At 51.6% G+C, this 15,361-nt stretch overlaps 1 protein-coding gene across 3 annotated transcripts in view; it reads right to left on the reverse strand.

The window, feature by feature from the left end:
• Positions 1-5,992: 5,992 nt before the first annotated feature.
• Positions 5,993-15,361, reverse strand: part of TRAPPC10 (trafficking protein particle complex subunit 10) — a 66,378-nt gene continuing 57,009 nt past the window's right edge. For 2 of the 3 annotated variants that reach the window (XM_073668805.1, XM_073668804.1), the window contains exons 22-23: positions 7,316-7,507; positions 5,996-7,075 (exon numbers count right to left, since the gene is read on the reverse strand). In XM_073668805.1, coding sequence (XP_073524906.1) covers positions 6,837-7,075; positions 7,316-7,507 — 431 coding nt within the window. In that variant the 3' untranslated portion in view covers positions 5,996-6,836. Of the gene's footprint in view, positions 7,076-7,315; positions 7,508-15,361 lie in introns of all 3 variants that reach the window. The other variant, XM_073668806.1, reaches the window with a different exon arrangement.

A 15,361-nucleotide genomic window follows, 5' to 3' on the forward strand; every position in this document is an offset into this window, starting at 1 on the left:
ACCAGTGCTGCACTTTTTGCACAGTAGTGACCAGTGCTGCACTTTATGCACAATAGTGACCAGTGCTGCACTTTATGCACAATAGTGACCAGTGCTGCACTTTATGCACATGCTCAGTAGTGACCAGTGCTGCTCTTTATGTACATGCTCAGTAGTGACCAGTGCTGCCCTTTATGCATGTCAGGCAAAATGTATTTTTGTCCGAGGTTTAAAAATGAGAGATGTCCTAAATTTCCACCCCCTGTCCATTTGTAAGACATAGAACTCAGAGCTTTCCCCCACATCAGGAATTTTTATCACCGTCATAAAATGTCAGCGAAGAACAAACCTTCTAGTCTAAACTGGTCTTTCCCTCCAAAATCCTATTGTTTAAAAGTTTGTACAGTTAATGTAGAATTTAATAAGGCACATGACTGTCACAAACACAGGGACCACATTTTTGGAATGCTCACCTTTTTCCGGCTACAATGGTATATCTTGCATGGCTGGGAAACCGCCGGAAACGGTTTCTTAGCTTCTGAGCGTCATAGAGATATCATATTTGATATCCCTCTGCATGAATTTTAGTGACGGCAAACATGATGTCTCCATCTTTGATGTGGGACCCCCCACACCAAGATATGAAAGATGGAGGATTTTTATATCTTATGCAGCTGGGTGGGTTCATAAAACCGGGCCCTTTTGTGAGGTAAGTGATATGGGTGTCTCCTGGTGTTTTGGCCCCTTACTAAAAACCAGAACGGCCATAAACCAGCAGATTCTTGCCAGGGACGTCACATGCATGCACACCTCGCTGCATGGAAGAATCACATCTAATTTCCAGGGAGCCGTCCCCCCCACAGAAACTGAGACCATCACCTTGTGAAGCAGGTTTTGCTATTACTTATCCCTTTTATTTTAATAACTGTTTTATGCATATATGTAAATTGTCTCTTTTATAATATCTTGTATATCTTTTGTAAACACTGCCCACTTTTGGGAGTAAATCATTATTATTTACCAGCTTCGTTCTTCTTGTCCTATGTCGAGCAAACACGTTCCTCAAAGGTACCCGATCCACCTGTTAAGCGATCGGTGGTGGCAGTATACCAGTATTTATGTGATATTGTGGTTTGAGAGTGGCTGGTCGGAGGTATATATACGTTCCTGGAAGGAACTGGTGGTATATATACGTCCTGTCACATCACGTGCCACAATAGTCGACATAAATTAAAGCAGCTGCGCCCGTGCTTATCCTCGGTCAATATCGTGTTTGACCAGCAGGATAAGGGGGTGCCAGAGGGCTGCAAGGTCTGACCAAGTATTTTTTCCTGACAATGCACATGCTCAGTAGTGACCAGTGCTGCCCTTTATGCACATGCTCAGTAGTGACCAGTGCTGCACTTTATGCACATGCTCAGTAGTGACCAGTGCTGCACTTTATGCACATGCTCAGTAGTGACCAGTGCTGCACTTTATGTACATGCTCAGTAGTGACCAGTGCTGCACTTTATGTACATGCACAGTAGTGACCAGTGCTGCATTTTATGTACATGCTCAGTAGTGACCAGTGCTGCACTTTATGTACATGCACAGTAGTGACCAGTGCTGCACTTTATGTACATGCACAGTAGTGACCAGTGCTGCACTTTATGTACATGCACAGTAGTGACCAGTGCTGCACTTTATGTACATGCTCAGTAGTGACCAGTGCTGCACTTTATGTACATGCTCAGTAGTGACCAGTGCTGCACTTTATGTACATGCTCAGTAGTGACCAGTGCTGCACTTTATGCACATGCTCAGTAGTGACCAGTGCTGCACTTTATGCACATGCTCAGTAGTGACCAGTGCTGTGGAGTCGGAGGTTTGGCTTACCCACTCCACAGCGGTGGTTTCCACTGTATTTGGTGAGTTTTTGATGTTGCAGCATTTTGTACATTTTTTTCATAGCCTTTTTCGATGCTGCAGTTTTTATTTTCCGTTTGTGGTTGATTCTTCCTGGTATTTGGCTTTGACAAAACTTTATTGATGCAGTCACGTGTGGATTACACAGAGCAGGACCGATTATCGGCCACTGTAAATGGGTCCTAGTACCGCACAGGTGAGATCCAGCACTACTAGGAGGTCCTGAAAACATTATCTGTTGGGGACCGTCAGGAGTTTGGGAAACACTGATCGAGACACTTTCCTATGGGTATGAAAACCCGTGCAGACAGAGCAGCTATCCAGATACTTAACGTAGCGCTAAGAGGCAATGTTCTAGAAGTGTGCGCAGCTCCTTCCCAAGACACGGATGTCGATGAGACCATTAAGATTTGATCCAGAAACATCTCACTACCGATGTAATAAAAAAATATTCTGCACTTTCCACCTCTGCTGTGGTAGATGGGACGCAAGCCAAAGTCCAGCAGTGACTCCAAGGACCATCCAGTTCTACCTTTGAGGGCCGCGAGTGCTCAATTTCCTAACACCAGCACAAGATATGGGGAATGTCTCCACCCTGCGGCTGACAACAGGAGCAAATTTAACTGACATCTGGCGTATGGTGCTCCAAACTCCTGCCCGTGTTTTCTGTCCCATTGAGAGTGAGTGAGCGGGCAGGGAGAGAAGTACTGGACTCGCCTCTTAATCACTGAATTCCCGATATTCATTCAGTCCCAAACATCTGCCACCATTGCCCCCTGGTGTATAACATCCGGCTCCATTGCCCCTTGCCATCGATGTAGCTCATCTGGACCCATTGCCCTTCCCCTGCAATGGATCTGGCCTCATTGCCCTCCAATGTAGAATATCTGGGCCTATCCCCCCCCCCCCCCACAATGTAGAGCATCCCACCTCAGAGCCCATTGCCCTTCCATCCAGTGTGGAGCATCCGGCCCCATCTTCCCCAGTGTACAGCATGTGGCCCCCTGTCCCCAGTGTGGAGCATCCAGCCCCCTGTCCCCAGTGTGGAGCATCCAGCCCCATTCCCACCTCTCCCCAGTGTGGAGCACCCTCCTCCCCCCACTGCCCCTATTCCCAGTGTGGAGCATCCGGCCCCATTTCCCCTTGTGACGATACAGCTTCTAATCTTAATCAGCCAGACGTTTAGATTTGTTAATGCAAGAGAAATACACTATTGTGTTTGTCTTCTCTTGTAAATGTATGAGTATTTTTGTGGCTGGTCAAGAAGGACACACCAGTATTTGTCTAACTCTGAATGTTGACTTCTCTTCGTTTGGAAACAATCATGTTTGTTAATACGCTAATTACATATTGTACTAAGCCAGCGAGATGCGGATTTAAAGAGCAGGATTGATACAAACTATGTAAATTGAATAAATGCACAAACCATGAGACCTGAGCCCTGTGGAATAAGATCATTCCTAACCCTTGACCTGTGAATGATGACCTTACACCGATGTAAATATAAACAGGGATGTCTGTAGTGCTGCAAGCAGAATCAGAAAGACTTTACAAGGAGAATGTGCTTCAGGACAGTAGATGCATAGCATGGCGGCTCCATCCAAAGAGACACAGATTTGGATTCTACATGATTCCAGCCTAATGGTATATGGCCCTAGTCGTCCAGGTTGGGACGATGAAGTCACCTGGCCCCATCGATATGTACTTTGGGGTTGCCAGGTGGGACCCTCCGGTCGCCTGAAACCCATGGAAACATTCGGAGAAGCCAGATTGGGACCCTCGGGTCTCTTGCTCTTCTAGCTTGATGGACTGCTAGCTTCCTAAGCTTGCCGCTACCTTCTCTCTGGGGGGTCCGCCAGAAGCAGGGGGTCACTGGTTGAGGTAGTCATCCCTGGAAGTCCCAAAGTCGCAGCTGTTCTATCCCAGGCGGGCCAGTGGAAGGATGAGACTGTGTAATGTTCCACCATCTTGGGTATTTGCTGGGACTGTTCTATGTGTTTATTGTCCGCTTTATGGTTCAGTAAAGTATTGCCGCGCTGTTTTACCCTCACCCTGTGTTGTCTGAGTAGTATTACGCCCACGGCAGACCCTGTGTCTTCACACAGTGCGTGCATGTAACCACGAGATGTGGACCCCAGCAGCAATGACCACAAGGCGCGGTGGTAAAACACATGTATTTCTGGATACTCTTAATACAAGCTTCCACTTTATTGTAGAGGTATACTATACCAAAAAATAAATAACGCTGTTACCTTAAAATCCCGTAATACAGCAACGTCTACAAGACAAACCCCCACCATGATGGCCCCAGCAGTCACAAGAAGTGCTGTACTGACCACTGACTGGTGGAGGCGCTTCATAATGCTCCATCCCACCGGGCCTATTATAGGTTGGGACCAGAAGACTTCTCTATAGCAGCAAGAAAGGAGGAAGGGGAGCGTAGTGCAGAGGCCGGAGCATAGAAGGTCAACCCAGCGCCGGCCAGTGACTGGAGTAGGCCGATACAACATGAGCACTGGCCCTGGACCCGGCCGATGACTGGAGCGGGCCGCTGCAGCATGAGCTCTGGTCATGATTCGGGCCGCTGCAACATGAGCTCTGGTCATGGATCGGGGCCGACGACTGGAGCGGGCCGCTGCAACATGAGCTCTGGTCATGGATCGGAGCCGACGACTGGAGCGGGCCGCTGCAACATGAGCTCTGGTCATGGATCGGGGCCGACGACTGGAGCGGGCCGCTGCAACATGAGCTCTGGTCACGGATCGGAGCCGACGACTGGAGCGGGCCGCTGCAACATGAGCTCTGGTCACGGATCGGGGCCGACGACTGGAGCGGGCCGCTGCAACATGAGCTCTGGTCATGGATCGGGGCCGACGACTGGAGCGGGCCGCTGCAACATGAGCTCTGGTCATGAATCGGGGCCGACGACTGGAGCGGGCCGCTGCAACATGAGCTCTGGTCATGAATCGGGGCCGACGACTGGAGCGGGCCGCTGCAACATGAGCTCTGGTCATGAATCGGGGCCGACGACTGGAGCGGGCCGCTGCAACATGAGCTCTGGTCATGGATCGGGGCCGACGACTGGAGCGGGCCGCTGCAACATGAGCTCTGGTCATGGATTGGGGCCGACGACTGGAGCGGGCCGCTGCATCATGAGCTCTGGTCATGGATCGGGGCCGACGACTGGAGCGGGCCGCTCCAACATGAGCTCTGGTCATGAATCGGGGCCGACGACTGGAGCGGGCCGCTGCATCATGAGCTCTGGTCATGGATCGGGGCCGACGACTGGAGCGGGCCGCTGCAACATGAGCTCTGGTCATGGATCGGGGCCGACGACTGGAGCGGGCCGCTGCAGCATGAGCTCTGGTCATGGATCGGGGCCGACGACTGGAGCGGGCCGCTGCAGCATGAGCTCTGGTCATGGATCGGGGCCGACGACTGGAGCGGGCCGCTGCAACATGAGCTCTGGTCATGGATCGGGGCCGACGACTGGAGCGGGCCGCTGCAGCATGAGCTCTGGTCATGGATCGGGGCCGACAACTGGAGCGGGCCGCTGCAACATGAGCTCTGGTCATGGATCGGGGCCGACGACTGGAGCGGGTCGCTGCAACATGAGCTCTGGTCATGGATCGGGGCCGACGACTGGAGCAATCTGCTGCAACATGAGCTCTGGTCATGGATCGGGGCCGACGACTGGAGCGGGCCGCTGCAACATGAGCTCTGGTCATGGATCGGGGCCGACGACTGGAGCGGGCCGCTGCAACATGAGCTCTGGTCATGGATCGGGGCCGACGACTGGAGCAATCTGCTGCAACATGAGCTCTGGTCATGGATCGGGGCCGACGACTGGAGCGGGCCGCTGCAACATGAGCTCTGGTCATGGATCGGGGCCGACAACTGGAGCGGGCCGCTGCAACATGAGCTCTGGTCATGGATCGGGGCCGACGACTGGAGCGGGCCGTTGCAACATGAGCTCTGGTCATGGATCGGGGCCGACGACTGGAGCGGGCCGCTGCAACATGAGCTCTGGTCATGGATCGGGGCCGACGACTGGAGCGGGCCGCTGCAACATGAGCTCTGGCCATGGCCCCAGCCAATGAGTGGAATGTGCTGATACAACCTAAGCTTCAGGGATGGATCTCACACTAGCCAATGAATGAGGGAGGCCGACATAACATGGGTAATGGACAGTAACATCACAGCGAGGCAGGCTGACACAACATGTGCTACGGACCTGGGCCGACCAATGACTGAAGCAGGCCGAGACAACATGAGACATGGGCTTTACACCAACGAAGGCATGGGGCAGGATGATGAAACATGAGCTATAGACAAGAACATCACGGCAGCCCATGACATGGATAACAATATGGATGTCACACTGAGCAGAAGTGAAGGGTCCTGGTACAATGACACCTCACCCTGGGTCACATTATCAGGTCTTGCAGAACATGGAGTCACACAAGGATCGGGCCAGTTCTCAGCAATGGACGGACACTGGTTAGTATGAGAGAGAACGAGGGCTGGAGGTGAAGGATTGAGCAGGGGCCACCATCCTGATAAACAGATGGCGACTGATACTAGACCCATGCTGCGCTCCAGCCTCTGCACCAAGACCCCTGCCCCACCCCAGGGTCCTAGAGGTCACTGCTGATGAAAACGCAGCAAACAGAACATGCAATAACCAGAGAGGGCCAAGCGCGACCTTAGTGTGTACCCATCCCCATATTCCCCCAGCATCATGTGTGTACCCATCCCCCATATTCCCCCAGCATCATGTATGGTGGCTTGCCGGCGTCCTGGCTGCAGAGTAACACAATATTGCACTATGATCATCCAGAGCTTCCAATTCATCCAGGCATCATGGAAAGTGACCCCGAGCCTTGGTCCAGGCCCACCCCAGCTGTACATATATAACACGCTATCGGCCTCTATGGGGGGGCGCGGTGTCATGTGACGTTGACCTCCAGCACATGGTCGTCCATACTTGGTATAACCAGGATTTGGCGCCCCGCGCTGCTGTTGCCGATTTGCCCGGCGTGGAATGGCTGCAGCCGTGGCATGGGAAGTCCTTTCTGTTCTGCGGAGCCACTCAGGGGGCCAGGAGATAGGGAGGTGCTTGAAGGTCGCCCACTAGGGGCCTCACACGGGTCCTCCACAGACACAGCATCATTCTCCATCCAGCTGTCTGTAGAAACACAGAAGATCAGACCATCAATCAGAACCGGGCAAGAGCCGAGAAAAGATGGGTGAGATCCATCATGGGGTCCTAGGCTCCAGAGCTGCAATCAGTGAATGCTGCAATGTGCAGTCTATCACATCAGCACCGGAGGAGAGGAAACCCTGACAAGTCTCCTCGGGGGCAATGACCCCTCCAGGCAGAGCCCGGATCAGGTGATAGAAGGGACTGAAGCCAAGTACAACTCACCGGCATCCACCTGCTGCGAGTGCGAGTGATGGGGCAGGTACCGGAACAGCTGCACGTCGGGGTAGGGCAGGTATCCAGCAAAGAGAGGCATCACCTCCATCCGAACCGTATGGCACGCCCCGTGCTTCACCGGCATCAGGACCACGCCGGAGCTCCTGCCACACACCGCCCAGTTACTTCCACCATCCACCACTGCAAGACACAGCGCAACGTAACCCCTTAGTGACGGAGCCCATTATCACATCTGACCGGCGTCACTGTCATCAGCGCTCAGGGGCTTCCAGACATCCCGGGGGATTGGGGGAGACTGTGTTTGTCCAGACATCCCGGGGGATTGGGGGAGACTGCGTTTTTCCGGACATGTCGGGGGATTGGGGGGGACTGCGTTTTTCGGGACATGTCGGGGGATTGGGGGGGACTGCGTTTTTCCGGACATGTCGGGGGATTGGGGGGGACTGCGTTTTTCCAGACATCCCGGGGGATTGGGGGAGACTGCGTTTTTCCAGACATGTCGGGGGATTGGGGGGGACTGCGTTTTTCCGGACATGTCGGGGGATTGGGGGGGGACTGCGTTTTTCCGGACATGTCGGGGGATTGGGGGGGACTGCGTTTTTCCGGACATGTCGGGGGATTGGGGGGGACTGCGTTTTTCCAGACATCCCGGGGGATTGGGGAGACTGCGTTTTTCCAGACATCCCGGGGGAGATTGCGTTTTTCCAGACATCCCAGGGGATTGGGGGAGACTGCGTTTTTCCAGACATCTCAGGGATTGGGGGGGGGGGCGGCGTTTTTCCGGACATCTCAGGGATTGGGGGAGACTGCATTCTTCCGGACATGTCGGGGGATTGGGGAGACTGCGTTTTTCCGGATATCCCGGGGGAGACTGCGTTTTTCCAGATATCCCGGGGGAGACTGCGTTTTTCCAGATATCCCGGGGGAGACTGCGTTTTTCCAGATATCCCGGGGGAGACTGCGTTTTTCCAGATATCCCGGGGGAGACTGCGTTTTTCCAGATATCCCGGGGGAGACTGCGTTTTTCCAGATATCCCGGGGGAGACTGCGTTTTTCCAGATATCCCGGGGGAGACTGCGTTTTTCCAGATATCCCGGGGGAGACTGCGTTTTTCCAGATATCCCGGGGGAGACTGCGTTTTTCCAGATATCCCGGGGGAGACTGCGTTTTTCCAGATATCCCGGGGGAGACTGCGTTTTTCCAGATATCCCGGGGGAGACTGCGTTTTTCCAGATATCCCGGGGGAGACTGCGTTTTTCCAGATATCCCGGGGGAGACTGCGTTTTTCCAGATATCCCGGGGGAGACTGCGTTTTTCCAGATATCCCGGGGGAGACTGCGTTTTTCCAGATATCCCGGGGGAGACTGCGTTTTTCCAGATATCCCGGGGGAGACTGCGTTTTTCCAGATATCCCGGGGGAGACTGCGTTTTTCCAGATATCCCGGGGGAGACTGCGTTTTTCCAGATATCCCGGGGGAGACTGCGTTTTTCCAGATATCCCGGGGGAGACTGCGTTTTTCCAGATATCCCGGGGGAGACTGCGTTTTTCCAGATATCCCGGGGGAGACTGCGTTTTTCCAGATATCCCGGGGGAGACTGCGTTTTTCCGGACATCTCAGGGATTGGGGGAGACTGCATTCTTCCGGACATGTCGGGGGATTGCGGAGACTGCGTTTTTCCGGATATCCCGGGGGATTGGGGGAGACTGCGTTTTTCCAGACATCCCGGGGGATTGGGGGGACTGTGTTTTCGTGAAACTTTTTACTTCATGTCATAGATAAATTTAAGTCAATACGTTTTTGTGAAAATATCTGAAGTGTGATTTTCAAAGTTGACGGCGCCTATTCACACGGCCGAACGTTGCACCGCACAGCAGTGCACACAGCCGGATCCCAGGTCTCCACGCACCGCACAGCAGTGCACACAGCCGGATCCCAGGTCTCCACGCACTGCACAGCAGTGCACACGGCCCGATCCCAGGTCTCCATGCACCGCACAGCAGTGCACACGGCCCGATCCCAGGTCTCCACGCACCGCACAGCAGTGCACACAGCCGGATCCCAGGTCTCCACGCACCGCACAGCAGTGCACACAGCCGGATCCCAGGTCTCCACGCACCGCACAGCAGTGCACACAGCCGGATCCCAGGTCTCAACGCACCGCACAGCAGTGCACACAGCCGGATCCCAGTTCTCCACGCACCGCACAGCAGTGCACACAGCCGGATCCCAGGTCTCCACGCACCGCACAGCAGTGCACACGGCCCGATCCCAGGTCTCCACGCACCGCACAGCAGTGCACACGGCCCGATCCCAGGTCTCCACGCACCGCACAGCATTCATACAGCCCGATCCCAGGTCTCCACGCACCGCACAGCATTCATACAGCCCGATCCCAGGTCTCCACGCACCGCACAGCATTCATACAGCCCGATCCCAGGTCTCCACGCACCGCACAGCATTCATACAGCCCGATCCCAGGTCTCCACGCACCGCACAGCAGTGCACACAGCCGGATCCCAGGTCTCCACGCACCGCACAGCAGTGCACACAGCCGGATCCCAGGTCTCCACGCACCGCACAGCAGTGCACACGGCCTGATCCCAGGTCTCCACGCACCGCACAGCAGTGCACACAGCCCGATCCCAGGTCTCCACGCACCGCACAGCAGTGCACACGGCCCGATCCCAGGTCTCCACTTTACATCATTCAATCCTCCCTTTATTTCGTTACGATCTTAGAAGAGTAAAATTTAGGAGCAGTCATTTTTTTTTTTCAATTAACCCCTTTACCCCCGCGGGTGGTCTGCACGTTAATGACCAGGCCAATTTTTACAATTCTGACCACTGTCCCTTTATGAGGTAATTACTCTGGAGCTTCAGCGGATCCCCGATTCTGAGATTGTTTTTTGTGACATATTGTACTTCATGATTGTGGTAAAATTTCTTCGATATCACTTGCGTTTATTTGTGGAAAAAACGGAAATTTGGAGAAAATTTTGAAAATTTGAATTTTTATGCCCTTAAATCAGAGAGATATGTCACACAAAAGAGTTAATAACATTTCCCACATGTTTACTTCACATCAGCACAATTTTGGATCCAAATTTTTTTTTTTTGTTAGGGAGCTATAAGGGTTAAAAGTTGACCAGCGATTTCTTATTTTTCCAATAAAATTTACAAAACCATTTTTTTAGGGACCACATCTTATTTGAAGTCACTTTGAGGGGCCTTTATGACAGAAAATACCCAAAAGTGACACCATTCTAAAAACTGCACCCCTCAAGGTGCTCAAAACCACATTCAAGAACTTTATTAACCCTTCAGGTGCTTCACAGGAATTTTTGGAATGTGGAAGAAAACAATGAACATTTAACTTTTTTTTACAAAAATGTTACTTTAGGCCCAATTTTTTTTATTTTCGCAGGGGTAACAGGAAAAACTGAACCCCAAAATTTGTTGTGCAATTTCACCTGAGCACGCAGATACCCCATATGTGGGGAAAAACCACTGTTTGGGCGCACAGCAAAACTCGGAAGGGAAGGAGCGCCATTTGACTTTTAGAATGTAAAATTTGCTTGAATAATTAGCGAACGCCACGTTCCATTTGGGGAGCCCCTGTGTGCCTAAACAGTGGAAACCCTCCACAAGTGACCCCATTTTGGAAACTACACCCCTCAAAGATTTTATCAAGGTGTATAGTGAAATTTTGAACCCAGAGGTACAACACAGAATTTGTTTACATTAGGTCATCATTTTGAAAAAGTTGTCATTAGTCTTGAGGGCAAGTGCTCGCTACTTGAGTTTGCATCGGGTACTCAGGTATGCACCAAGTATCGCGCATGCTCAAGTGAAATGCTCGAGTCCCCGCCCGGATGTTTCACAGTTATTAGACACCCAAAAAAAACATGCGGGGATCGCTCGTGCATGGCAGGCAATCCCCGCGAGTTTTTTTTGGCCGCGAAGCATATGGGGCAGAGACTCGAGCACCCGCGATACTCAATGCATACCCGAGCACCCGATGCAGACTCAAGTAACGAGCACTTGCGCTCAACACTAGTTGCCATATCGTCATCTTTTTTTTTTTTTACTTTTGAAAAAAATCCCAACCCTAGCCCCAACCCAACCCCAACCCTAACCCCAACTCAAGCCCAACCCTAACCCAACCCTATCCGTAGCCCAACCCTAACCCCAACCCTAACCCCTAGCTCAACTCTAACTCCATAGCCCAACCCTAACCCCATAGCCCAACCCTAACCCCTAGCCCAACCCTAACTCCAACCCCAAGCCAAACCCTAACCCCAAGCCAAACCCTAACCCCAACCCCAACCCTAGCCCCAACCCAAGGCCAACCCCAACCCCAACTCAAGCCCAACCCTAACCCAACCCTATCCGTAGCCCAACCCTAACCCTAACCCCTAGCTCAACTCTAACCCCATAGCCCAACCCTAACCCCATAGCCCAACCCTAACTCCAACCCCAAGCCAAACCCTAACCCCAAGCCAAACCCTAACCCCAACCCCAACTCAAGCCCAACCCTAACCCTAAGCCAAACCCTAGCCCAATCCTAACCCCAACCCTATCCGTAGCCCAACACCAAGTCCAACCCTAACCCCAACCCTATCCGTAGCCCAACCCAAACCCAACCCTAGCCCAACCCCAACCCCAACCCTAGCCCAACCCTAACCCCAACCCTATCCGTAGCCCAACCCTAACCCCTAGCCCAGCCCTAACCCCAACCCCAACCCCAACCCTAACCCCTAGCCCCAACCCCTAGCCCAAGCCCAAGCCTAACCCCAAGCCCAAGCCTAACCCCAAGCCCAAGCCTAACCCCAAGCCTAACCCTAGCCCAACCCCAACCCTAGTTATATTTTACGCAGTTCCTAATGCGGTATAAGTGATTAGACGTTTTTATTCTTTGGGTCGGTGCGATTACAGCGATACCAGATTCATATGGGGTTTTTATGATTGACAGCTGTCACACACTACAAGTGCAAAGACTAGTTTTTGCATCGCCATATTTTGAGAGCTATAATTTTTCCATATTTTGGCCAACAGAGTCATGTGACGGCTTGTTTTTTGCGGGACGAGTTGACGTTGTTATTGGTGCCATTTTCAGGCACGTGACATTTTTTGATCGCTTTCTATTCCGATTTTTGGGAGGCAGAATAAACAAAAAACAGCAATTCTGGAATTGTTTTTATGTTTGTTTTTTTATTCTGTTCCGCGTGTGGTAAAACTGATACGGAAGCTTTATTCTTCGGGTCAGTACATTTACAGCAGTACCACATTTATATCGTTGTTCTATGTTTTGAGGCTTTTACACAATAAAAGCTATTTTATAGAAAAAAATATTTTTTTTGCATCGCTTTATTCTGAGAGCTATAACTTTTATTTTTCGGCTGATGGAGCTATATGGCAGCTTGTTTGTTTGCGGGACAAGATGACGTTTTCAGCGGTGCCATCTATCTATATAATTGTCTTATCCCGTCTGTCTGTCTGTCCTGGAAATCCCGGGTCGCTGATTGGCTGCGGCCGGACCAATCAGCGACGCGGCATTTCAGAAAAACATGGCGGCCGTTAGCGGCTCATGTGTGCCACGGAGGTCAGCGGCGATGCAGCCGGGAGATGCAGCCGGCTGCTCGCAGCATAAGTTCCCCGACGCAGGCGCCGCTGACCTACATGCGGCTATCGTCGGAAGATCAGCGGCTACGGCCGCTTGTCTCCCGAGGACAAGTGTGACGCCCCTCCCCCGCTCGATCAGGACCCCGGCACCCGGCGTCATACTTACCCCTCCCCTCCTCTCTCCTCTCCTCCCGTCCCTCCCCCCGTTCGATCAGGACCCCGGCACCCGGTGTCATACGTATCCCTCCCCTCCTCCCGCCCCCCCCCACTCGATCAGGACCCCGGCGTCATACTTATCCCTCCCCGTGCCTCCACAGCAGCTCCTGTGTCTTCCGCTGATGCTCTGTGACGTCTCAGGTCAGAGGGCGCGGTGACGTCTTTACACCGCGCTCTCTCCTGACCGGTCACAGCGCAGAGCGGGAAGATGCCGGCTACGCTGGAGTCCAGAGAAGCAGTGAGGTGAGTATTGGATTTTTTTTTTTTTTTTGTATGGGGCCATAGGGGACCTGCATGGGGCACTATGGGGGGATGGGACATCCTGCATGGGGTATTATATAGGGGGGATGTGACAGCCTGCATGGGCCATTATATGGGGGAGAGGTGACATCCTGCATGGGCCATTATATGGGGGGAGAGGTGAAATTCTACATGGGGCATTATATGGGGGAGAGGTGACATCCTGCATGGGGTATTATATACGGGGGATGTGACTTCCTGCATGGGGCATTATATACGGGGGATGTGACGTCCTGCATGGGGCATTATATACGGGGGATGTGACTTCCTGCATGGGGCATTATATACGGGGGATGTGACTTCCTGCATGGGGCATTATATACGGGGGATGTGACTTCCTGCATGGGGCATTATATACGGGGGATGTGATATCCTGCATGGGGTATTATATACGGGGGATGTGACTTCCTGCATGGGGTATTATATACGGGGGATGTGACTTCCTGCATGGGGCATTATATACGGGGGATGTGACTTCCTGCATGGGGCATTATATACGGGGGATGTGACTTCCTGCATGGGGCATTATATACGGGGGATGTGACTTCCTGCATGGGGCATTATATACGGGGGATGTGATATCCTGCATGGGGTATTATATACGGGGGATGTGACTTCCTGCATGGGGTATTATATACGGGGGATGTGACTTCCTGCATGGGGCATTATATACGGGGGATGTGACTTCCTGCATGGGGTATTATATACGGGGGATGTGACTTCCTGCATGGGGTATTATATACGGGGGATGTGACATCCTGCATGGGGTATTATATACGGGGGATGTGACATCCTGCATGGGGTATTATATACGGGGGATGTGACTTCCTGCATGGGGCATTATATACGGGGGATGTGACTTCCTGCATGGGGTATTATATACGGGGGATGTGACATCCTGCATGGGGTATTATATACGGGGGATGTGACATCCTGCATGGGGCATTATAAAGGAGGGTCGGGAGACATATGCTAGAATACCCGATGCGTTAGAATCGGGCCACCATCTAGTTTTTAGTTATATTAGTCTTTTTGATCGCGTGTTATTCCATTTTGTGTTTGGCGGTATGATGATAAAGCATAGTTTTTTGCTTCGTTTTTTTTTTACCGTGTTCACGAAAGGGGTTAACTAGTGGGACAGTTTTATAGGTCAGGTCGTTCTGGATGCGGAGATACCAAATATGTGTACTTTTATTGTTTTTTTTTCATAATAATATTTATTGATGAACATACAAAAAAGTTAATGTCTGCTCAGCACCTCCTGGAGCGCGCGGGTCCTGCTGTGCGGAAAGTCCAGCGCTAGAAGTCCATAAAAAATCCATTCTTCATTTATTTCATAGCTTCAAATAGTATAAAATCCATTAAGCTGAACACTAGGGGGCACCACATGGTACCAATGTCAGACAGGATCTGATTTACCACTATGAATAGAGACATGTATATTTGATGTAATGTGTGTTTCCAGTCTGTAAGGGGTTAATCCAAGCCAGGTTTCTCTGCTGTCGCCATCTAGTGGCCGGATCTGGTGAGTGGGGACTGAATGGTTAACTGGTGTAAAAGGTTCAGTCGCCATCAGATCCTTGTCTATGAGTAAGACGCGCTGCTTTGCCTCGAAACGCGTCTGTTTATAATGTCTGGACTGTGACTTAATGGATTTTATACTATTTGAAGCTATGAAATAAATGAAGAATGGATTTTTTATGGACTTCTAGCGCTGGACTTATTCCTTTCTAAATATTTATTGATGGGTACATTAGATTTTTATTTTTGGTGGATTCTTTTTTTTATTTTTTTTTAAATATTTTTACAATTTATTTTTTTTTCTCTTTTATTCTTTGTCCCACTATAGGACTTTCACTTTTTTTTACTCTGATCGCCTGTATAGCACAGTAATG

This window comes from Phyllobates terribilis, unplaced genomic scaffold (assembly GCF_046119375.1).
Source record: "Phyllobates terribilis strain yellow unplaced genomic scaffold, ASM4611937v1 Scaffold_2__4_contigs__length_985480577, whole genome shotgun sequence".
Taxonomy (NCBI): domain Eukaryota; kingdom Metazoa; phylum Chordata; class Amphibia; order Anura; family Dendrobatidae; genus Phyllobates; species Phyllobates terribilis.